This window comes from Physella acuta, unplaced genomic scaffold (assembly GCF_028476545.2).
Source record: "Physella acuta isolate Inbredline_101_S28 unplaced genomic scaffold, ASM2847654v3 ptg000316l, whole genome shotgun sequence".
NCBI classification, from domain to species: Eukaryota; Metazoa; Mollusca; class Gastropoda; family Physidae; genus Physella; species Physella acuta.
The window spans coordinates 415,544-442,121 of NW_026731835.1; the positions used below are offsets into that span (position 1 = coordinate 415,544).

Consider the following 26,578-nt stretch of genomic DNA (forward strand, 5'->3'; position numbering starts at 1 on the left):
AAATTCTCACATCATGGGTCTGAGCTGTTCAAAGGAGATCAGTGAAAAATTCGGATTCTCGGAGAAGATGAAGGAAACAAACAAGAAGATCTACCTGTGTAACGCCGAGGGCGAGGAGATGTCGTCGTCTAGCATGAGGGGAATCCCCGACGCCACCCCCGTCCTGTCGCCCGAGACCCAGGCCATCGTGGTCGAGTCGTGGAAGATTATCCGGACGGATATAGAGCGAGTGGGCGTGGTCATGTTCATGGGGTGAGTGGTTTTTCTTTGACCCCCCCCCCCCCCCCTGTACCTGGGTGTATGAACTGATAATGTTTTAGAGTCGCTTTTAAAAATAGATTGTGAACATTTTAAAACAGCTGTAAACTTTTTAGCCGGACAGCCCTCAATACGCGCCCGCAATAGGGTTTGTAAGTAGGTCACCAATCAGTTCTACGGCTCAATAAAACCTGAATGAGCCATAGAACAGGTTGGCGACCCACTTACCAGCCCTATACACGACAGCAATTCACGCCCTCAATATCGTTGAGTATAGAAGGGAGTAGGCCCCACATAAAGCAAACTAATTTACTCACATCGAAGGGAGTAGGCCCCACATAAAGCAAGCTAATTTACTCTCATCGAAGGGAGTAGGCCCCACATAAAGCAAGCTAATTTACTCTCATCGAAGGGAGCAGGCCCCACATAAAGCAAGCTAATTTACTCACATAGAAGGGAGTAGGCCCCAACATAAAGCAAGCTAATTTACTCACATCGAAGGGAGTAGGCCCCACATAAAGCAAGCTAAGTTACTCTCATCGAAGGGAGTAGGCCCCACATAAAGCAAGCTAATTTACTCACATCGAAGGGAGTAGGCCCCACATAAAGCAAGCTAATTTACTCACATCGAAGGGAGTAGGCCCCACATAAAGCAAGCTAATTTACTCTCATCGAATGATCAAAATTATAAATCACGAGACTAACAGTGGAATTTTAAAAATCATATTACATTGTATGCATTACAAAGTATATAAATGGTGTTAGTCCTCTACCTATTAAAATAAAATAACATCGCATCCACCATTTTCCCTTAAATGATTGACAGAATGATCGCCCTTTTAAAAGTTATTGTAGATGCCACTGCATTCAGAGAAGCAACAAAAAAAAATTTCATATAGCCGACAGCGTTTTTTTTTTTTTTGCTGTTCTGTCGTAGTCATCTTAAAGCACTCTCCAGGAATCTTTGTGACGACTTCCCGAAACCAATAGTCAAGTTGATTATTATAGCAAGAATTTAAGATAATCGCTTAAATTTTGTAGGATGCACTCTTACCTATTTGTTGCGCAAGAAAAAAAAGCACCATGCGCGTATACTTATTATATTGAGGTATTAAAAACTAAAAATATTTATCCTTCACATTTTACGAGCGTTTATTAGACTACTATTTAATTGATACCCAGTATCGGAAAAAAATGGACAAGCGTGATATGGGGGGGGGGGGGGATGAAAGCTAATTGCAAGAATTACTCTGTTGTAAGCACTCTACCGGTAAACGCTTTGGTCAGCAAAATTATCCAATTAATTTATCTTTTTTTTCAAACAGATAATTTTTCTATTTTTTTCCCGTGGACACTCTGCCGTCAGATCTTCAAAGAGACGGAGTTTTATCTATACTTCCTACATCCGAACACACGCACTTTATTCCCTCAGTCTTTGAGTGGTGACAATCAATGACAACAAGCATTTTAAAGATTTTACAATTTCCTGGTCTGTAATTATCCGTTTTTCTTCACAGTTGAAGTGCAAATAATTCAATATTTTATAAAATATGAAATGAAACTAATTTAAAACACGCAACATGACACTGATGCGCAAAGACATATTGTTTCTTTTCGAATGTAAGCTTTAACTTTCAAGATTGTATATGTTTGATTAAGCTCTTTCCCCCTTTCTGTATAAACAGAACAATACCATTTATCGATAGCAGTGCCCTGTTATCGATAGCAGCCAAGTCGCCAAGGCCGTGTCAGAAAGCTTTTAGTTATGTAAGACAAAAATAAAGAAAGTGGCAAATATTTCCATACGTGTGTTAGTTTACTATTGTAATTTGGAGACATCCTTCTAATTTCGGTTTTAGCTGTAACACTTTTTGTACGGTAATTTTATTTTGCACGAATACTTTTTACACGCACAGTACTTTTATTTTCACACGAACACTTTTAGCTCGCACATAATAACAATTTTATTTTCATACGAATACTTTAAACACGCACAGTACAACGCCATGATAAAATTTGTCCCAATAACCCCCATAGCATCAGTTACAGCAAAGCGCACTTTTATAAATAAAGCACAGACTTCGCTGGCTAATTAACATTTGGAACCACTCCATAATGTCAAAGAAAAAAAAACGCAAAGTTTAAACAGCATTCGGCCCTTCCGGCTGCGGAACCCCTGACTGTACTCTTCACCTGGAATAGAACATAATTTCTTGTTAATGGATACCGTGGATGGCATATTGTGAAGACAGACGCTACGGACACTTTGTTGAGAAGAAAATTGAATGACTCCGAAGCACGTCAAAATTTTTTCTTCTTCATTTCTTCGGATACGATGTGTTCGAGGCGGACGCTCTTAATTAATTTTACGTCGCGGGTTTAATTAATTAACTTTCATCTCTTGCAGGCTTCTCGAGGACCCGGGCATCAGGGGCACGTTCCTGTCGTTCCAGGACAAGACGGCCGAGGAACTGAAGGCCAGCACCGCCCTGCGCTCGCACGTGCTGAGGGTCATGGGCGCCGTGGAGAAGGTCGTGGCCCGTCTGGACAGTCAGGAGAAGGTCATCGCCCTGCTGCACGACCTGGGGCACAGGCATATGGCGTACAATGCCAGGCCGGAGTTTCTTGATGTAAGTGTCAGGGGGGGGGGGGGGGGGTCAGACATGACCTGGGACACAGGCATATGGCATACAATGCCAGGCCGGAGTTTCTTGATGTAAGTGTGGGGGGGGGGGTCAGACACGACCTGGGGCACAGGCATATGCATATGACGTACAATGCCAGGCCGGAGTTTCTTGATGTAAGTGTGGGGGGGGGGGGGGGGCAGACATGACCTGGGACACAGGCATATGGCCTACAACGCCAGGCCGGAGTTTCTTGATGTAAGTTTCAGGTGGGGGGGGGGTCAGACATGACCTGGGTCACAGGCACATGACGTACAATGCCAGGCCGGAGTTTCTTGATGTAAGTGTCAGGGGGGTGGGGGGTGGGGGTGAGTGTGTTTTGGGGGGGGGGGGCAGACATGACCTGGGCCATTGTGAGTTGAAGGGGGGTCTGGCAGGATCTTTCTCCGTGGAAGGCACTTGAAATGTTCGGGATGGGGGCTCACTTTTATTTCCGGAGGGGGAGGGGGAGGGGGAGGGGCTCTAAACAAAGTATTCTTTGTGCTCTTTTCTGTTTCGTCTTGGGTGGCGGTATAAGTGCTTCGGGGGATGGGGAGGGGGGGGGGGTGAAGCGATGCTTGAAAGAAATGTTAATGAGTCTCCTCTGTACTCCATCCTTGAGAATATCATAATTTATATATTATGTTTTATAGTGGGGTTTTATTTTTATTTTTGTCAGCCTTGACTTACTTGACTTAGTCCTCTTTGCTCCTTATAGAACATAGGGCCTCCACCATTTACTTCTATTTCGTCCGATCCACGGATATTAATTTTGCCATCTCCCAAGAAATCCCTGTTGGCTTCAGTTCTTTTATCAGCCTTAGGGCGTAGTAAACTTTAAAAACAACATACCGCGAGTCAGTATTTTAATGAATGTAGAACAAGACGAATTAAGATCAACACATTTTGAAAGATAACCTATTTTTCCTTAACTTCCATTAGACGCACCCCGACATTTTAAAATGTATTTTTTTAGCACATGCTACTCATAGACACAAACATATGTCAACGATCCGCAAGCTTAAAATGAACTGGATGACAGCTAGAATTATGACTTAATAACCCGACCCCGGCTTGGTAATCGTTGCGTCGCGCTAAACTGAGAAGTGTACACAGTAATTAACTGAGAAGTGTACACAGTAATTAACTTGATAGCTTATGATGATTATGTGCCAGTGTGGGATTCTTATGAGTAAATAGTCAGTATGTGTCTATTTCATACCTTGAAGTTGCATAGTCATTGTCTATTTTATACCTTAAGTTGCATAGAATTTAAATATCTATTTTTTTACTTTGAAATTTTACAGTAATTAAGCATCCATTTATGCTATGGATTTTTATAGTCATTAAGTATCTATTGTATATTTCGAATTTTCGTAATAATTAAGTATCTGTTTATACTTTGAAATTTTATAGTTAAGTATCGATGATTTTATTAATAGAATGTTATAATCATTTTACAGTCAATAAGTATTTATTTGAGATTTGAACGTTCATGGCCATGAAAGGTCTCTTTTTATATATTGAAATTGAATTTTCATAGTCAATAAGCGTCTATTTTATTGAATTCGATAAAAGAAAAATGTTGAAAAAGTAGGTTATCTTTTTTTTTAAGTGATTAGTCAATGTTTTGAAGCAAATAACATCACTGTCATTAAAGCTGTCCCAATTCAGCCAATTTCTTTTACTAAGTTGCAAGCTAGATTTTTAAAACATTCACGTATTCTTAAATATGTGTTGTCAGCATTTCGATTCTTGCGGAAAAGGCTTTATTTTTTTCCCCAACTATTTAAGATATTTACAGTTTTCATTTCTGTTTATCTTTCCTTTCTTCTTTTTTTTTACTGTCGTCTTTGGCATATGACAGAAAACAATAAATATTGCTTAAAAATATTTGAAATTCCTAAACTTCTTTAACAAATAATGAAACAAAACAGATAAAAATAAAACTGTCTTCAAACATGAAAAACTCTTGGAAAATGTTTCTTTATAAATTAGAGGCTATAGGAAGAATTCTTAAAAAAAAAATAATGTTTTAAAAAAACTGAAAGGGTATTAATGCGGGCCGGTTACTGCAACCTTGTGAAGAAATTCTGGAGCAGAAATGTATCCGCTGGCCAGATTTTTAAGAAAATGTATCTCTTTTTTAATCCTTGGAGGGGAGGATCGTATTCGCCAATGTTTCAGCAAATTGCTAGGTGCCACGCGCGCGGGTCTAAACTACAGAAATAGAACCGATTATCTCGCGGAGTGATATATTTACACTCAAGAACAGGCACCGCACCGCTCGATTTGAAATTCTCCGCGTGATATTTACTTTACAAGTTGGCATTCCAAAATGGCTCTCTGAAGATTTCAATTTTCTGCTTGAACTTTTTTTTAAACGCAGGTGATTAAAATAATTATATTCAGGACTTGATTCTCTGGTATAAAATTCTTTCATTTTTTTTTAAACAGGGGGACAAGTCAATGTAACAATAGTAGCACATGGTAAATGATCAATCACACAGAGGTCAAATTGTCAATCAAACAAAAAAAAAATAGTCGATCAAACAACTATCTCAGGGCAAATTATCAATCATACAGTAATCACAGGGCTGGCAATCATACAAGAAGCACAGCGTGAATTATCAATCATACAGTCACAATGTGCATTGTCAATCATACAGTTATCATAAAATCATAAAACAAAAATATGTTAAATAGTCAATCACACAACAAGCACATGTTAAAAATCAATCATGCAACAATCTTTTGTCAACAAATGGTCGAACATGCAACATCCAATGTGAAAACAGTCAATCATACAGCGTCGATTGTCAATCATTCTCTTGTTATATCAATCATACAGCGTCAATTGTCAATCATTCCCCTGTAATATCAATCATACAGCGTCAATTGTCAGTCATTTTATATAGAATAAAATGTCGATCACTCAACAATGCCGATGGGAAAACATTCAATCATACAGCAAGAGCATGATAAACAATCAGTCAAATAACTGCCACATCAAATAATTGCTTTCATAAAACACGCACAACACAACTAATTGAGCAAGATTAAAGCTATTGCATTTAGAGATCAATACGCGCGTATTTTAATACACGGATTGATCGAATACTTAACCCCCCCCCCCATTCCACCTCGCCGCCATTACTGTGTTTCACCTTGAAAATAAATGATTCAGACAATGACAGATCCCCACCTAAATAGCTTTTATACCTGATAAAACATCCCCCCCAGAGAAGAATCGAACTTTATCGATTTTTCGTCTAGACAACTGGCTTTTTCATGTTGGAAGAATCGCATTCATGTATACATTTATTGTTTAGCCGAAGTTTGTCTTTGAAAAACATAGCTCATTAATTGCTAAATGTACAAAGAAAAAAAACGTGGGAAGGTGTGGTCGGACAGTAGAGCATACGACTGCTAACCTGAATGTCTCGAGATCGAATCCCGGGTCCAAGTCCGTAATGTCCCTGAATCCACCCAACTCTGATGTAAGGGAAAGTTAAGGCGGATGGACATAGTGTTGATCGCACTATCCTTTCATACGCCGAGGTCACTTACGCGGATGTAATCTACTATACCTGCCCCGTAGACCTTCAGGTATGAAATAAGTCTTGTTTCATTCATACATAGAAAATTAACATCCATATGAAAGCTATTATTTTATTGGTTTTTATCGTCGATTATTTTTATTAGGTGATTGGGGGGGGGGGGGGGGGGGGCAAACCAAAGATATAAAACAAGTGAATTGATTGAACAACCCCCTTTCCCCCCCCCCCCTCCCACCACCACCACACCCCAAACAAAATTACTCCTGGTACGCTTGTTCTCTAGGGGATTTCAACCTAAAATAATAGATTTGTTGTATAACTCGACCGTTTTATTTGATGCCGTCTCAGAAAGAAAAAAAAATCAATTTTGGCGCTAGTTGATGTTATGTATACTCTTAAAAAGAACAGGGTTAAACGACAATGAAGTTTCTAGATGTCTCAATGAAACTAGTTAATGTTTCAAAGAAATGGATTTTTATGTCCCTGTTTGTCGAGATGACAAAACCAATCAATACACGCTAGTCACGCGCGAATGATCACGCAGCCAGCCAATCGTTTTGTTCCCTGGTAGGGAGAAATTATGTAAAGAGGATTGGTATATCGATGGGGAGTTTTTCTTCGCCTTAAAAACTCCAGGAGTGGGGGGGGGGGGGTGCTAAACTAATAGTAGCTGGAGTAAAAAAGATCTCGTTCTTTCGATTTATAAAATGTATGTCTTGTTACATATAAATCACTTCAGTCATTAAAAAACGATTCTAGTAAAAATGTAGGTGAATATCAAGTGTATTTTTTCCTGCGCTAATGAATATTAATTAGCATCCGGGTTAATTATATTATTAGGGCTTTTAGTAAGGAATACACAGGATTTTTGTTAAGGTCAGTGCTAGGCTTATAACTTAGAGATATTTTTTTTGCGATTGGATAAATGTTTTATCTATATACCATAAAACTATTGTTGTGAATTACGGGCACATCTATGCCCTTATCATTCTTGTTGAACATCTTCTTGCGCCCGTATCTTTTTTTATCACCCCATTCTTTAAAAAAAATCTAGAATCTAGTAGATTTCTATAAATAGTTCAAACGTTGTCTACCGTTATCAATCAGGATTTCCTGAGTGTGAATGTGGAGAGGGTGGGACGGGGCGTAATCCGTGACATCGCCCTTTTAACAGTGGACGGAAGATGCTTTAATGGCGATCTGTTCTGCCGGCCGGCTGTCTTGTCACGTGATTTGACGAACACGAGGCCCTGCGTGTCTGAGCTTCAGCCTTGTAGCCTAATGAACGGAAATCAACACGTTTTTCTGTTAAAGAAATTCGAAAGTTACTATATTTCTCTCTCAAACCTAGTGTTTTTTTCAGGCATTTCTCAGCTTCTCATGGGCACTGCATCCTTACCCCCCCCCCCCTCCCCTCCCCCCGCGGAACACTCCTCCTCCACTCCAAGAAATATCAGTGTTTCTTTCAGGCTTCTCTTCGTCTTTTGCCTCCCCCCGAACGAAATAGATTTTATATAGAAAATATATACTTTTAACAGCGTCCGCCCCCCTCCCGGAATTTTAGTCGGAGAAAAAAATCTGGAAGAAACACTGTATATCATTGATATAGAAAATATATACTTTAACCCGTGTTTACACCTTTCGGAAATTTTAAATGTCCCACTTAAGTTTCAAGTGCACCCCCGGAACAAAAAGAAACCCTGCTCAACACCCCCACCCCCTTTTCCCCCACCCTCTTCTCTAGCAGAACCCCATTTCCCAAGGTGTGTATATCATTTATGGACTACTCCTATCATTTAGTTTTGTATTGATCTAACGGATTTTTTTTCTGTTTTGATTTAATATTAATTTCTAACCTTGAACTTTTTTTTTCATTGTTGAAGGAAACAGAAGCATCGAGTGCGGGGGGGGGGGGGGGGTAAATGGGCACCTAATCGCCAAGCAATCACCATACAACTGCCGATTCAGTTCGAAGCAAATAAACCAAATGAATTAGTTACTAAAATTAGCATAGGTTAACTCCTGGCGCCATCTGCTTCGGACCAAACAGGAAGTAAATTAACCCACGTGCACCAGTGTGATTTCCGGTCGTCGCGGGAGGCGGAGCTGGTGGGGTGGAGGGGAGGGGATAGAAATTAAACAGAAGATTAGTTCCCTTGGTTTAGTAGCACCTGGACATAATGTTTGTTTTTGATAAATTTACAGGGCAATGGACGACTTTTATAAGGTGACAAAGTATAAGTGACTTCTATAAGGTGACTGGGTATTTGGTGACTTCTATAAGGTGACTGGGTATTTGGTGACTTTTATCAGTTGACTGAGTTTTAGTGACTTCTATAAGGTGACAGAGTATTTGGTGACTTCTATAAGGTGACTGGGTATTTGGTGACTTCTATAAGGTGACATAGTATTTGGTGACTTCTATAAGGTGACAGAGTATTTGGTGACTTCTATAAGGTGACAGAGTATTTGGTGACTTCTATAAGGTGACAGAGTATTTGGTGACTTCTATAAGGTGACTGGGTATTTGGTGACTTCTATAAGGTGACAGAGTATTTGGTGACTTCTATAAGGTGACTGGGTATCTGGTGACTTCTATAAGGTGACAGAGTATTTGGTGACTTCTATAAGTTGACTGGATAGTTGGTGACTTGTATAAGTTGACTGAGTATATAGTGACTTCTATAAAGTGACATGTCTAAAAACTAAGTATTGGATACAAGTCATTCAGACAAATCAGTTTCTTTCAGGCATCACCTTGGGGGGGGGGGTATATTATTTATATAGAAAATGTATAAATTAACCAGTGTCTGCCCCACCCTGAAATTTCAAGTGAACCACCCCTACCCCGAGAAAATGTCCAAAACATGTCCAAACACTTGCTACCGGATGTAAGACACATAAAGCTACGAGTCCAAAAAAAAAACTTGGTATTAGTTCCTCAGACCCACATATAAAAGAAACAAGCTATCGCATACAAGACTGATAGACCCGCATGTTAAAATAATATGTATCGGACAAAAGACCTTTAGACATGTATGTCCAAAAGGCTAGTATCGGCTCAATGACTTTTGGTATCGGGTATAAGAAGAATATCAGGAGAAAGTGGTATCGCGTACACCTATTGGTACCGTACGACTCGGTATCGATTGATTTTAGAGCCATGCACTGACCGACAAACTATACGAGCAAAACAAAAAGTTCTATTAAAAAAATTGTGTTAACTTTGTCAGCTTTCTCTAAATTCTAAATAATTATGTCTCCTATTATAGCAACGGCACTTTTGCTTTAAAAAAAGACCTTCATAATTTCCAAAGTAATTGTTAATGGATTATTTTAATTGACAATTTTTCCGCAACCGGTAATGGAGTTTGTTTTTTTTCTCTAGATTTTGATCATTAATTAGAATGAAGTTTTGATAATAATGAGCGATTTTCACGAGCTAAATCCAGGCTAGAAATATAACAATTAGCGATTTACAAATGAGGAGTTAAGGCTAATTTAAAAAATAAACATCACAAGCGGACAAAAGAAAATCTTTTGCGGGATAAAAAATATTTTATCAATACCCCAATACATGTTTATTATGTCAGGAACAATGGAGAAATTGTGCATCAGGCTATTTATAGATTTTGTGGGCTATTACACGGCTATTAATGACGTCATAATTTTTTAATTTTTAAAGTACATAAAACAACAGGATAAAATAAACATAATAATGCTCATATTAACGTAAAATTTATTTTTTAATTTATTTGTAAGAGCTTCTTACTGTTTCATTTTTATCCAAGATGAAACTGGTTTTAATCATAAAACTATGACATTGAAGAAATTAACGACTACATCAACAGTAAATGAAATAAAAAAAATAATTTAAAAAAAAACAGCGGTTGAACGTAATGAACAAATGCTTGAAAAGTTCTTTCCTCCTGTATTTGATATTAATCAATACACAAATTTTTAAAGTTACATTTGTATCGAACTAATTCTTAGCGAGATGGGAGGAGGGGAGATGTGTGTGCCATTGTGACAGTTATCACACTCAAGTTTGCGTGTCTGTTGTCATTAGTGTGCATGTTTAATTAAGTACTCCTACGTCTTTGCCTGCATGCATAGCTCTTTATTTTATGTATACAATAACGCAGTTTGTGAGGGGAGGGGGTTTGTGGGCTGGTTAATGTTTTTGTTTAGAAACAAGCAATTATGTAATGAATTCAAGAAATGAAAATTGGTTTTGTACTTGCGGTTAGTGTGGTGTTTCTTTCAGGCATCTCTTCGGGGTCTCCTCGAATGAAGTAGAATTTATATAGAAAATATATACTTTTACTAGTGTCCATCCTCCACCTCGGAAATTTTAGTCCACCCCCCCCCCGAAATTTTCCAGACCCCACCCCCCCCCCACTCCTCCCCACTCCCATCTTCTCCCCGGAGAAAAAAAGGCAGAAAGAAATACTAGATTAGTGGGTGTGATCGGTTAGAGTGTTTGCACCATGGATAATTAATGTATGCGTTATAAGCATTTGTAACTGGGTCGTTTGAGTGGGTGAGTGGGTGTACACTGAATGTGCGTGGGTACCAGGATGGTGATGGTGGTGGTGATGGTGGCTAGTGGAGGAGGAGGTAATTTGTAGGCGATAGGAAAGATTAACCACTCAAGGCTATAAAAAAAACTACAGAATTTTCTTTGTGGATTTCATTATAATTTAATTTTATGCGTTGGCACAAAGCGGTATGTGTGTGTGCGCGCATGCGTGCGTGCGTGGATGCGGTAGAAAAAAAAGGGGGGGGGATTAGTTAAAGAGTGAGAACTTATTAGCTATACAAAGATTCGAAGCCGCAAGTCTAGCTAAAGAACTCCCAGACAGTGCGTGGGGACATCAAATGCACCGTCTATATTCCACGTCATAAATCCGGTGCTCTAAACTCATCAATTATTATGTCAATATCGCCCTCTTCAAAACGAGCTTCTATTATTTATTTTGATGCACTCATTAAATTCCGTAACATTTTTAGTTTGAGCATTACAATACAACACGGATGCAGTTTAACTTTTTATTTTGCTGAAACAGATGTAGGAAAAAAAAATGCCGAGATTAGACAAGGCGTTTGACGTCACGTGTTATGGAATGGAATGCGGTTTGTTTAAAATAAATCTTAGGCTTCGAGGGGGTGGGTGTGGATGGGCAAACCACAGATGAACTCAATACCTTCCCATACAAACTTCAAAATAATAAGAATTCTATAGAATTTAAAGTGTGAAACGCAATAAAATAAATTATATTTGATCGATCAAATCGTGTTTTGTGAGGGTGCTAGAAGAACATCAGACACGTAATCAATCAGGTTTTTTACAGGTGTAAAATGGCCGAGGCGACATTTTACAAACGAAAGTGTTGGATATTTTATTTAAACTCCGGTTATGTTGTCATACCATTTCCTATCTCAGTTTCAAAAGATCCTCAGGACTTTCACTGTTTGCCCAATTTTTCTTTTTCCTGTTGGGTCTACTACAGCTACTGTCTTTTGACTATTGTTTACATGAAATAAATTTTACATTATAAGGCATTTTTAGGCCTATTATTAGACCCCGCATTTGATAACCGAGTGATATTTTTAAAAAAATAAGGGAAAAACATGTTAATCTTCCGTATGGTGTCGCTACATAATAAACTTTGAGCAGATCCCATGTAACTGTTATATCGGCATAGCTTTTCTGAAAATCTTCGCTGTTTTGTTTGCTTGTCTTTTTCCCACGTTTTCTTTAACTTGCTTTCGCGTCCGGTTCTCCAATCAAATCTTGCGATCGAAATTTCTGGCACTTCCCAGTTAGCTAGCGCGCTGAAATTTTCAGGGAAGCTTTGTTTTGGATGACAATAGAATATTCAATTGTTATTATTACTAAATTGATCCATGGAAACATTTTATTGAGCATTTTAGACCGCTATATAATTGTAGTAAAAACGTGGGGAAAAGGGGACATAACTCAGTAACTGTAATTTGATGAAAACAAGGTTCGGTACTTTCCCTCTTTTTACTGAGTAGTGTTCATGCGGTGGTAACAACTGGTGGCCAGTATGGGGGAGACGATATGGTCGAGTGGTTGGGTACACGATTGCTATCCCACTCGACACGGGTTAAAATCTATGTGTTCTAGTCAGTAACGTATTCACACAACGTGTTTTTTACGAGTTGTCTTTTTACGAGTTGTCTTCGTTTACCCAAAAAAAAAGTGAAAAGATAAAATCGATAGCAAACAGACAAAGACTAAAAAGTAGAAAATAATAATCATTAGAAAAGTTAAAAAAAAACCCACGTTTTCTGATTGAACTAAAAAGTAGAAAATAAATACTATACATCACAATAATGCAAGCGATCACTCTACTATAAGCGATCAAAAAACGTGGGGCGCCGTGATTTTCTTACTGTTTCTAATACTGTTGACTCTCTACAAGCTCCCTAATAAAAGTCAATAGTATTATCTAATCAATAGTAATATAACTTTTACTTCGGCGCCCCACGTTTTTCATCGCTTATAGTAGAGTGATCGCTTGCATTATTGTGATGTATAGTATTTATTTTCTACTTTTTAGTTCAATCAGAAAACGTGGGTTTTTTAAAACTTTTTAATGATTATTATTAACTAAATGTAAACCAGCCAATATCAGCTCAATGTTTCATCTTTTTCTTTCATCTTCTGCGTTCTTAATTTTAGTGTTGGAAGGGATGATAGGGACCCCATCCAACACAATTAAGTATACGTGTCAACATTGACTCCGATTTCAGGCTGCTTTTCTTTTTGGATTTGCTTCCATAGCCATTTTCCCACCAAGAACAAACTACAAGGCAGCAGTTGTTTGATTTTTGGAAGAGTGGCTGTCCCCAGCTAACGAGCCTCATCTATTATTTTAAATTTCAGAACAGGGTTTACATTAAAATCCATTCCAAGTCCAGCGCATTGGCTGTGTAAAAAAAGAAGGAAGGGAGAGGGTTGTATGGGCGGTATAATCAAGACTGTATTCCAGTACTGAGTAACAGTGACAGGCTATCCTTCTCTTCTGGGTTCAGAAATTAATGTAAAAGATTCATGGCAAAGAATAAAAAAAATGACCACATCTTCAGATTGGAATCAGTACAGTACTTAGCTATTTATTTCCAAAGCTTTGACTCTCTATAAATAAATCACCTAGGTTAAACACGAGCAATTTTCTCTCTTCTTCACAGCTTGTCGGTCCACAGTTCAACAACGCCATCCAGCCGGCACTCGGGGATAAATGGACGCCGGAAGTGGAGCAAGCCTGGGCAGATCTTTTCCGTTACATAACACACTTGATGAAGGAGACGATGGTCATGTGATCTACCACACGCTCCGTGAGAAATGGATCAAGTTACACAACGGAAGTGGCGGAAACACATTTCTGCGCATGCCTTAAAATAACTCGATGTGCGTCTTTCAGAGACAGCCCAACCAGCAATACACAACACACTCTCTTGTAGAACTTTGCGGCCATTTAGTGTGTAATAAAAAAAAGTGTATGTCAGAGTACTGTCTGACCTGACATCACAAATGTAATAATCAGATCATTTAACTAAATGCAAATATTTGTCTACCTGTAAAACTCCAAGACAGTATTTCCTGAATGCCTACCGTTTGTTTGACGTGAGTGGTATGATTCGTTTGGCATATAATGGCATAAAGGTGTCTAGGGTTGGTACAAGGCTGGCTTAAATAATGATTAAAAGAAACTATGCTGATGTTCATAAACATTACTGACGCCAAGTCATTTTTTTTAAAGATAATATGTTTGATGTAAAAAAAAAGTAGGAAATATATCATCACAAGTTAATACGTTTGTATTGACAAAATTTACGAATGCGAGCAATTCGCTAAACATGTTTGTGGAACCTAAATCCGTAAAAATGATTCGTTTAGCGTGAGCTCATGCGATAAAGTGCTGTAATTTGGGTAAATAATGTTGAAAGCACTTTATTTTATTTCAAAAATTCAATAAAAATACGTCAGTGGATATTTTCTGATTTAAAGAAACTTGTCATATTATACTGTTATTTTTACTATGTTTTATAAGAAATGTACTGTGATATAAGCTTAAACTTTTGACAATACGTCTCTGACAGCCTCTCTAGTAACCAACGGGTGCATCGTCTGCATACTAGGAGTTAGGTTTACTTAAAAACTAAGATCGGCTTGTGTGATTTGTCGCATAGTGACACGGCCAATGAGAACTTGTCTTTTTAAAGATACTCACTGCTACAAAACCCGTATCATGTGAACTATCAGTATACGTTTGCGACATTGATTCGTGTTATTGTTAATCTGACCGAGTTACGTTTGAGGTGTAGGCTAAATATAAAGACGGTGTGAGAGTTTCTTTAGTTCACAGTTAAATTTTCATCTTACATTTTTATCATCTTAAATTTGTGTCAGCATTTTAAATACATTTTTCTTCTGTATAATAAACACACTTTATGTATGCTCTTATTTGATTTATTCACATCCACGTGAAGGCTGTTTACATATGCGTTACAAGTTCTCACAAATAATGTTGAAAAGCCTGGGTATTTTTAATCTCGTTAGACTCATTAAATCTCAGACAGCTGATTGTATTTGTACTTTTGGTAATTATAACAGCTGTTTGATTTTTATTTTTACATATTGACAGAAAACTTCATATTCTCTAAGAGAACATGTTTACTTAAGATGCTAGATCGCATTTATTAATTATTAAATAACATCACAATATACAATTATAGGCATATATATATATATATATATATATATATATATATATATATATATATATATATATATATATATATATATATATATATATATATATATATATATATATATATATATATATATATGTGACCTAGGCTAGTTGCATCTATCCTGTTCGCAACGCCAAATGTGACCTTTCCCGAGTCTATCCTGCCCGACAACGCCAATTGTAACGAGTTGAACCACTCATGCTACACAACATCGACTACAGTAGAAAGACTCGAAGATGCAGGTTCGCTATTGATCCTTTTATTACATGAATCAAGAAATGTTTCGATATAACACAATGAATCAACAGAAATGTTTCACAATAATAGTCTGAATCAACTGACCCCCTAACAGTCCTCACTAGGCTTCATATAACTGAATCCACATGTCTATTGTCCTTCTTAACACAATATAACCAACTTGAGTATGTCACACAGACTGACTGATCTAAAGCAAGCGACGACGACGGAAGAGAACGAGTTCAGTCGTCCCCTCCTATTTATGCCTTGTATCCGTACTCGTCTCCGTACTTGTATTCCTCCGTAATCGATACTTGTACTCGATGTCTCCGACCACTAGTTGCGTAGTTCTAACATACAGTCCGTGAAATAACATCTGCATCCCATCAATCAAAGTTGACAGGCCGTCTGAATCTCCTTGTACCGTTTCCCAAAATAGCACGCGTTGGCTTTGAGATTGTTATCAGCCCGACCCAATAAGCCACCTGTTGTGTTGCGTCAGACTGCAATACTGCGTCTCGGCTTCTCGTTCGTTATCAGATTTGTAACTAGTGGCTAGGCCTACCCTAGTCACATCCACCCCTGCCTTTTTTTGTGTGTTTTCAACCACAAACAACGCCTGGCAGGTGCACTCCTCCAAAGAATCGCATAATCGTAAAAAATTTTATTGTTCCACTCACTGTCCACGACGTCCCATTCGTATACGATTGACAGTTATACCTATTTCACATATCAACTGTGTCTTCATCGTCTTCCTGAGACACAAAACAGTTCTAGAATTCACATCCACCCTTTCCGTTTGGTGCCTTCACCAGTTCACTTTTATAGCTTTTTGAACAGTCTGTTCTCATACCAGCGCGACCATGAAAGACTTGATGGTTGCTGACAAAAAATTTCGTCTTCCTTCTGTTCCTCAAACTTCTCCGCGGACCACTTATCTGATGGTCTACTGTCTCTCTGCTTCTGGAAGGAACGGGATCCTCTTTGTTGCCGTTATCCTCCACTTGTGTAACGCGGTTGTTCTGTTGATGGTGATATGGTTCCGGGATGGGTATGTGAATTTCCGTTATAGTTTCCGGTTCCCTAATTGTCTTGGATTTCCTTGTGTGTAACTGCTCTTCTTGCCTATTCCAATATTTCTTTAATTGAGCAATGTTCGCCCACCGATCCGGTTTGGCGTGATCGATGGGTCTTATCTTAAAGGGGCCACCTGCTACTTTAGGCATCTCCACGACTTGCCATATCTCCTGTCCCCAGAGATCGTGGATTTTGTTTCTGCCTAACGGGTGGCTACGCAGTAATACCCTGTCATTCCGTTTGAGTGGCGGGTCCTTTGTCTGTACCGGCGGTTCCCTTCGCCGTGCTTCATGTTCTAGTCTTTCCTGTACTACCCTGTACATTTCTCTAATTCTTCTCATATGTTCATTCACATATTCCAGTGCGGTGTATGAGCCAGTCATACTCTCCCTTTTTCCTAAGAACAAATCAAGAGGGAGTCGAGCCTCCCGTCCGAACAGCAACATGTATGGCGTAAAGCCGGTTGTGGCATGGGGTGTGCAGTTGTATAGATATACCAACTCTGGGAGAAAATCAGGCCAACGTTTTTTCTGTTCAGGTTCTAGCGTACGCAGCAAATCATGCATGCTGCGGTTGAACCGTTCACACTGTCCGTTTCCTTTCGGATTAAATGTGGTTGTTCTAGATTTGTTAATCCCGTAGTGGCTGCACAGTTGGTTAATTACTTCTGACTCGAAAGCCCTTCCTTGGTCAGAATGTAATTGTCTTGGTATGCCATATTTGATGAACCAATGTTCTATTAAGACCTTTGCCACTGTTTTGGCAGTCTGATCTCGCGTGGGCACCGCCACCGTCCATTTGGTGAATACATCAGTCATTACCAACACATGTTCCGTCCCATCCGATGATTGCTCCAACGACGTAAAGTCGATAGCCACAATCTCTAGTGGTTTTGTCGCTAGTAGGTGTCCTGATGGCTGTCTCATTTTGACAACTGGCATTTTCGCATGCTGACACCTCAAACAAGCCTCACAATGGCGTTTGACCTCCATTTCCATATTGGGCCAGTAACACCTCCGTCGTAATATTTTGTGCGTCCTGTCCTGACCCTGGTGTCCTGCCCTGTCATGTGCCAACCTTAGCACTTCTTCTCTTAACTGTCCAGGCACCACCACCTGGTGTATTGTCCCATCAATTTGGTCATGAATTCTCCGCATGAGAACACCATCCTCTATACTGAGACGGTCCCACTGACTCAGTATTTTCTTTGTTTCTCGACCAAATTGTTCTCTTTCCCTTCTTCCTGGGAATTTTTGTTCCTGGACGTATTTCAATAGCGGTTGTAAGCCACTATCCGTTCTCTGGGCATCTCTTATCTTTTGGTGATTAAGGCAATTAAAATCACTACTGTCCATATGTCCGGGTTCCGTGGATATGTGCTCCACCCCGGTCTGCCCGTTCTGCATCACTTGTACCCCATGAGGGATATCTGTTGACGCTCTGACCTCACATATTCCTGTCAGTGTTTCTTCCTCATCACCCGGTCTCTCGTAAGGATTCCTTGATAAGGCGTCCGCATTGCCATTGGACCGCCCCGGGCGATACTTTATCTCTAGGTCAAAGAGTGCCAATTCTGCTGCCCATCGCTGTTCGATGGATCCCAACTTTGCTGTCTTTAGGTGGCTCAAGGGGTTATTGTCAGTGTATACCACACATTTAGCACCTAATAGATAGTCCCTGAATTTCTCAGTCACAGCCCATTTTAATGTCAAAAGTTCTAGTTTCATGGCGCTGTAATTTGTCATGTTCCTCTCTGATCCCTTCAGAGCTCGACTTGCATACGCAATAACCCTGAAACCTTGCTTTTGTTGTTGTGATAGCACAGCTCCCAGACCTTTAGAGCTGGCGTCAATTTCTAGCCGAAATGGTTTGTCAAAGTCTGCGTATCCCAATATCGGCGCCTCTGTCAAAGCCTTTTTCAATAGCTTAAACGAGTTCAGGCATTCATCAGTCCATAATTCACCTATCAGTTGTGTTTTACCTTTCTTTTTCTCCTTACTGTGTTTCTTTGTCATTTTGTTTACCAAGTCATGCAATGGTGCGGCAATTTTTGCAAAACCAGGCACAAATTTTCTATAATAGGAGGCAAAGCCCAAGAATGACCTGACCTCTACCGTGGTTGTTGGTTGTTTCCATTCTTTAACAGCTGCAATTTTTTCTGGGTCAGTGGCGATGCCATCCGACGAAATCACGTAACCCAAAAAATGTACCGATTTCAGACCAAAGCAGCATTTGTCTGGGTTCAGCTTTACTCCTATCTCCCTAAGACGGAGAAACACTTGTTCTAATCTTTTTAGATGGTCCTCCCAAGTTTTTGAGTAAACTAGAATATCATCCAAATACACCAACATTATTTGAAATAGAAAGTCACTCATAGCACTCTGCATTACTCGCTGGAATGTAGCAGGTGCATTAGTTAGACCAAACGGCATACGGGTCCACTCGTACAGTCCCAGTGGAGAAATAAATGCAGTTTTATGTTGATCGTTGGGGTGCATGGCCACTTGGTGGTAGCCACTAGCCAAATCCAAGGTAGAAAAAAATCTTGCTCCCCCCAACGCATCAAGACATTCATCAATACGAGGCAAGGGGAATGCATCCCTTCTTGTGATATTGTTCAATTTCCGGTAATCACAACACAGTCTTATCTCCCCTGACTTCTTTTTTACCACTACTATCGGTGCCGCATACGGGCTCGTACTGGTTGTAATAATTCCCTTTTTTAGTAGGTCATTCAGGTGTGCTTTCACCGCAGAGTAGTGACTCGGTGGTAATCTTCGGTAGGGTTGCGCCACCGGCTTGTCTTGTAGTAAGGGTATCTGGTGTTTGATTACTTCCGTGTACCCCAAATCACCCTCATACGAGGCAAATATATCCCTGTATTTATTCAGCAAGTCATTTAGTTTTGGGTCCTCAGTTTCCGGGAATGTATATGATCGGCCATCCTCTTTCTTCACCTCGGCCGTCACATTGACCGACCTAATTGTTACTTCATTACTGCTGGTATTGCTCAGTTCGATGCACTGTGCCGACCTTAGTACCTCGACGTTCTGTGGTACTCCTACCAGAGTATTAGGCGGTATAAAAATTTCCTCATCCAAAACATTTGCTACTAATCCTTGAACTAGTCCATTTTCCGCTGATGTGTATGTCCGCAGTAACACGACGCCTGCCCTCAGTGCGGCGCCACATGGTTCTATCATCACATCACCATTCACGCTTCTATCACCAATTTGTAATGTGATTGCCTTGACCGTGTTTGCCGGGACTGCTGTCCTTCCTCTGGTCTTGGCAAACCTGGCCAACTTGGATCCCCGACCTGGTGTGGTCGATGCGACAATATTTGTACGAAATTCTGGCAACTGGCCAAGAATATTCATGCCCAACAGGCAAGGTATATTTGACACATTTGTCTCTAGGTTGTGTTTCGTAACGAACACCCCAACCTGCTTCAACCTATGTCCTGCCACCACGACATCCGCCAGAAAATAACCACAGTATGGAATGGTTAGTCCATTAGCTGCCGTCAGGCGCATGCATGTGTCAGACCTCAACCTATGGTCTTTTCCTTTCATCCATTTGGTGTAAAAATTTTCCGTGATTGTCGTCACCTGGGAGCCTGTATCCACAATTGCCTTCACCGCGATGTCCCCAATCGTAATCACCATTTCGGGACAGACTCCCATCATTTTGCTTCTTGGGCCATACCCTCGCCCCTCTGTAGCCTGGCCCTGCCTTACAGAGGACGACCGTTTCCCTGGCAGTACCGTGCCATATGTCCGGGTTGTGAACAAGACAAACAAATTGGTCGACCGTCGGCCGTCCATTGGAGTGATGGCTTGGCCGGACGCGGCCGTCCAACCCGTCCCTGTTTTGTCCCGTTCTTTTCCCGATTCTCAGCTGTTGACCTGCTTTCTAACCTCTCCAAACGTTGGTCAACCTTATCTAGGTGGGCCAACAGTTGAGCCATCATGGTCTCCATCGTGTCGGCCCCTGTGGGTGGGGATTGTCTCTGTTCAGGTACAGAAACTTTGTCCACCGAACAGTTCGATTGGTCCTCATCCTCGGACCTGCGGATCGCTGAGTTCCTGACCTGGAGGAAGGTCAACTGCGGTTCTTTGTGGACCTCCTCTTTCAACTCTCTTCTTAGGATCGGGGTTGCCAGCCCCTCAATGAAATGGTCCCTCAGTAGGCGTACATCAATGTCCGGTGTTTTGACCTTTACCGAATCAAAGGCACTGTTCATCCGGTGTGAGTACTCCATCACACTCTCCGCCAACCTCTGCCTTAAGCCTACGAACCCTGCCAGCAGTTGCGATCCCGACCGTCTCTCCCCAAAGGTCTCCATAATCAGATCCAGCACCTTATCCGGATCTGATTGGATGGTTTTATCGTGGCATTTGACCTCTGCCCTAACCGTCTCTCCTATGCTGCCCATCAGCAGTCTTAATCTTTCCTCTGGTGACATGCCTCTCGAGGCCCAGGCCGCTTTGACCTCTTCACTGAACCTGTTGGTTAAAGTGGGATCACCGTCCCCGTAAAATTTGTTAATGTGGGACTCTCTGGGTAGGACCACTATATGGGTCTGCTTCTCGTCCAGAGTAGACATTTTATTCCGTAAGTAAAACAAAAGAGTTCTTTCTTACCGTGTGTATATGAAAAAAATTTTCCTCGTTCCTCAATTTTCACAGTTCCTGAATGTCCGAATTCACATACACACAAAACACAGTTATGCACAAGGTTGACTATGGGTGCCTAAATCGGCAAGTCTAGTTGAATTCATCCTGCTCGACGACGCCAAATGTGACCTAGGCTAGTTGCATCTATCCTGTTCGCAACGCCAAATGTGACCTTTCCCGAGTCTATCCTGCCCGACAACGCCAATTGTAACGAGTTGAACCACTCATGCTACACAACATCGACTACAGTAGAAAGACTCGAAGATGCAGGTTCGCTATTGATCCTTTTATTACATGAATCAAGAAATGTTTCGATATAACACAATGAATCAACAGAAATGTTTCACAATAATAGTCTGAATCAACTGACCCCCTAACAGTCCTCACTAGGCTTCATATAACTGAATCCACATGTCTATTGTCCTTCTTAACACAATATAACCAACTTGAGTATGTCACACAGACTGACTGATCTAAAGCAAGCGACGACGACGGAAGAGAACGAGTTCAGTCGTCCCCTCCTATTTATGCCTTGTATCCGTACTCGTCTCCGTACTTGTATTCCTCCGTAATCGATACTTGTACTCGATGTCTCCGACCACTAGTTGCGTAGTTCTAACATACAGTCCGTGAAATAACATCTGCATCCCATCAATCAAAGTTGACAGGCCGTCTGAATCTCCTTGTACCGTTTCCCAAAATAGCACGCGTTGGCTTTGAGATTGTTATCAGCCCGACCCAATAAGCCACCTGTTGTGTTGCGTCAGACTGCAATACTGCGTCTCGGCTTCTCGTTCGTTATCAGATTTGTAACTAGTGGCTAGGCCTACCCTAGTCACATATATATATATATATATATATATATATATATATATATATATATATATATATATATATATATATATATATGTAACGAGACTATTTGCCTGTAGTGCCAAATGTTAACGAGTTCTGCTCGACAACGCCAAATGTTACCGAGTCTAACCACTCATTCTACACAACATCGACCACAGTATAGATACTCGAAGATGCAGGTTCGCTATTGATCCTTTTATTACATGAATCAAAGAAATGCTTCACAATAATATAATGAATCAAAAGGAATGCTTCACAATAATAGTCTGAATCAACTGACCCCCAACAGTCCTCACTAGTCTTCACATAACTGAATGCACATGTCTATCGTCCTTCTTAACACAATACGGCTAACCCGTTCAATAACCAACTTGATACTGCCACACTGACTGACTGATCGAGAGAGAGAGACACACACAGCGAGCTCAGCCGTCGCCTTCCTATATATCCCCTTCGTATTCGTAATCGTATTCGGTTCTATCATAATCGTAATCGTAATCGTAATCGATTCTAATCGTTGCATCAGAATGTTAATTACGCCGCTTCTGTCGTACAGTCCGATTTAATAAGCCATCTGCATCCTGTCACATCAAAGTTGACAGACCGTATTGCGTTCTTATCGTATCGCTTCCCAAGATACTACGCCTTGGCTTTCTGATCGTTATCAGCCAACACCTGTGTTATTGCATCAGTCGTGTCAAAGTTGACAGCGCTGTACTGCGTTCTTATGTCTCTGGTAACTTCCCCTAGTTACATCCACCCCTGCCTTTTTTTGTGTGTTATCAACCACAAACAACGCTTGGCAGGTGCAGTCCTTCAAAGTCAATCGCACCACCGTAAAAAAATTTATTGTTCCACTCACTGTCAATGTCGTCACATTCGTATAAGATTGACCGTTATCCCTATTTCACATATCAAATGTGTCTACATCATCTTCCTCAGACACAAAACAGTTCTAGAATTCACATCCACCTTTTTTCGTTTGGTGCCTTCACCAGTTCACTTGTATGACTTTTTGAACAGTCTGTTGTCATACCAGCGCGACCATGAAAGAATTGATGGTTGCTGACAAAAAATTTCGTATTCTTTCTGTTTCTCAAACTTCTCCGCGGACCACTTATCTGATGGTCTACTGTCTCTCTGCTTCTGGGAGGAACGGGATCCTCTTCGTTGCCGTTATCCTCCACTTGTGTATCGCTGTTGTTCTGTTGATGGTGACATGGTTCCGGGATGGGTATGTGAATTTCCGTTATAGTTTCCGGTTCCCTAATTGTCTTGGGTTTCCTTGTGTGTAACTGCTCTTCTTGACTATGACAATATTTCTTTAATTGAGCAATATTCGCCCACCGATCCGGTTTGGTGTGATCGATGGGTCTTATCTTAAAGGGGCCACCTGCTACTTTAGGCATCTCCACGACTTGCCATATCTCCTGTCCCCAGAGGTCGTGGATTTTGTTTCTGCCTAACGGGTGGCTACGCAGTAATACCCTGTCGTTCAGTTTGAGTGGCGGGTCCTTTGTCTGTACCGGCGGTTCCCTTCGCCGTGCTTCATGTTCTAGTCTTTCCTGTACTACCCTGTACATTTCTCTAATTCGTCTCATATGTTCATTCACATATTCCAGTGCAGTGTATGAGCCAGTCATACTCTCCTTTTTTCCTAGGAACAAGTCAAGAGGGAGTCGAGCCTCCCGTCCGAACAACAACATGTGTGGCGAAAAGCCGGTTGTGGCATGGGGGGTGCAGTTGTATAGATATACCAACTCTGGGAGAAAATCAGGCCAACGTTTTTTCTGTTCAGGTTCTAGGGTACGCAGCAAATCATGCATGCTGCGGTTGAACCGCTCGCACTGTCCGTTTCCTTTCGGATTAAATGTGGTTGTTCTAGATTTGTTGATCCCGTAGTGGCTGCACAGTTGGTTAATTACTTCTGACTCGAAGGCCCTTCCTTGGTCAGAGTGTAATTGTATTGGTATGCCATATTTGATGAACCAATGTTCTATTAAGACCTTTGCCACTGTTTTGGCAGTCTGATCTCGTGTGGGCACCGCCACAGTCCATTTGGTGAATACATCAGTCACTACCAACACATGTTCCGTCCCATCCGATGATTGCTCCAACGACGTAAAGTCCATAGCCACAATCTCTAGTGGTTTTGTCGCTAGTAGGTGTCCTGATGGCTGTCTCATTTTGACAACTGGCCTTTTCGCATGCTGACACCTCACACAAGCCTCACAATGGCGTTTGACCTCCATTTCCATATTGGGCCAGTAACACCTCCGTCGTAATATTTTGTGCGTCCTGTCCTGACCCTGGTGTCCTGCCCTGTCATGTGCCAACCTTAGCACTTCTTCTCGTAATTGTCCAGGCACCACCACCTGGTGTATTGTCCCATCAATTTGGTCATGAATTCTCCGCATGAGAACACCATCCTTTATACTGAGACGGTCCCACTGACTCAGTATTTTCTTTGTTTCTCGACCAAATTGTTCTCTTTCCCTTCTTCCTGGGAATTTTTGTTCCTGGACGTGTTTCAACAGCGGCTGTAAGCCACTATCCGTTCTCTGGGCATCTCTTATCTCTTTATTATTAAGGCAATTAAAATCACTAATGTCCATATGTCCGGGCTCTGTGGATATGTGCTCCACCCCGGTCTGTCCGTTTTGCATCACTTGCACCCCGTGAGGGATATCTGTTGACGCTCTGACCTCACATATTCCTGTCAGCGTTTCTTCCTCATCGCCCGGTCTCTCGTACGGATTCCTTGATAAAGCGTCCGCATTGCCATTGGACCGCCCCGGGCGATATTTTATCTCCAGGTCAAAGAGTGCCAATTCTGCTGCCCATCGCTGTTCGATGGATCCCAACTTTGCTGTCTTTAGGTGACTCAAGGGGTTATTGTCAGTGTATACCACACATTTAGCACCTAATAGATAGTCCCTGAATTTTTCAGTCACAGCCCATTTTAATGTCAAAAGTTCTAGTTTCATGGCGCTGTAATTTGTCATGTTCTTCTCTGATTCCTTCAGAGCTCGACTGGCATACGCAATAACCCTGAAACCTTGCTTTTGTTGTTGTGATAGCACAGCTCCCAGACATTTAGAGCTGGCGTCAATTTCTAGCCGAAATGGTTTGTCAAAGTCCGCGTATCCTAATATCGGCGTCTCTGTCAAAGCCTTTTTCAAGAGCTTAAACGAGTTCAGGCATTCATCAGTCCATAATTCACCTATCAGTTGTGTTTTACCTTTCTTTTTCTCCTTACTGTGTTTCTTTGTCATTTTGTTTACCAAGTCATGCAACGGTGCGGCAATTTTTGCAAAACCAGGTACAAATTTTCTATAATAGGAAGCAAAGCCCAAGAATGATCTGACCTCTACTGTAGTTGTTGGCTGTTTCCATTCTTTAACAGCTGCAATTTTATCTGGGTCAGTGGCGATGCCATCCGACGAAATCACATAACCCAAAAAACGTACCGATTTCAGACCGAAGCAGCATTTGTCTGGGTTCAGCTTTACTCCTATCTCCCTAAGACGGAGAAACACTTGTTCTAATCTTTCTAGATGGTCCTCCCAAGTTTTTGAGTAAACTAGTATATCATCCAAGTACACCAACATTATTTGAAATAGAAAGTCACTCATAGCACTCTGCATTACTCGCTGGAATGTAGCAGGTGCATTAGTTAGACCAAACGGCATACGGGTCCACTCGTACAGTCCCAGTGGAGAAATAAATGCAGTCTTATGTTGATCGTTGGGGTGCATGGCCACTTGGTGGTAGCCGCTAGCCAAATCCAAGGTAGAAAAAAATCTTGCTCCCCCCAACGCATCAAGACATTCATCAATACGAGGCAAGGGGAATGCATCCCTTCTTGTGATATTGTTCAATTTCCGGTAATCACAACACAGTCTTATCTCCCCCGACTTCTTTTTTACCACTACTATCGGTGCCGCATACGGGCTAGTGCTGGTTGTAATAATTCCCTTTTTTAGTAGATCGTTCAGGTGTGCTTTCACCGCCGAGTAGTGACTTGGTGGTAATCTTCGATAAGGTTGCGCCACAGGCCTGTCCTGTAGTAAGGGTATCTGGTGTTTTATTACTTCCGTGTAACCCAAATCACCCTCGTACGAGGCAAATATATCCCTGTACTTATTCAGCAATTCATTTAGTTTTGGGTCCTCAGTTTCCGGGAATGTATATGATCGGCCATCCTCTTTCTTCACCTCGGCCGTCACATTGACCGACCTAATTGTTACTTCATTACTGCTGGTATTGCTCAGTTCGATGCACTGTGCCGACCTTAGTACCTCGACGTTCTGTGGTACTCCTACCAGAGTATTAGGCGGTATAAAAATTTCCTCATCCAAAACATTTGCCACTAATCCTTGAACTAGTCCCTTCTCCGCTGATGTGTATGTCCGCAGTAACACGACGCCTGCCCTCAGCGCGGCGCCACATGGTTCTATCA

The 26,578-nt window shown here is 41.0% G+C and overlaps 1 protein-coding gene across 1 annotated transcript; it reads left to right on the top strand.

The window, feature by feature from the left end:
* On the top strand, nucleotides 1–14,972 carry LOC131940404 (neuroglobin-like). Its single transcript, XM_059299008.1, has 3 exons — nucleotides 1–252; nucleotides 2,666–2,888; nucleotides 13,703–14,972. Exons 1-3 carry the CDS (start codon nucleotides 14–16, stop codon nucleotides 13,832–13,834), a joined length of 594 nt encoding a protein of 197 aa, XP_059154991.1. The 5' UTR covers nucleotides 1–13; the 3' UTR covers nucleotides 13,835–14,972.
* Nucleotides 14,973–26,578: the final 11,606 nt, after the last annotated feature.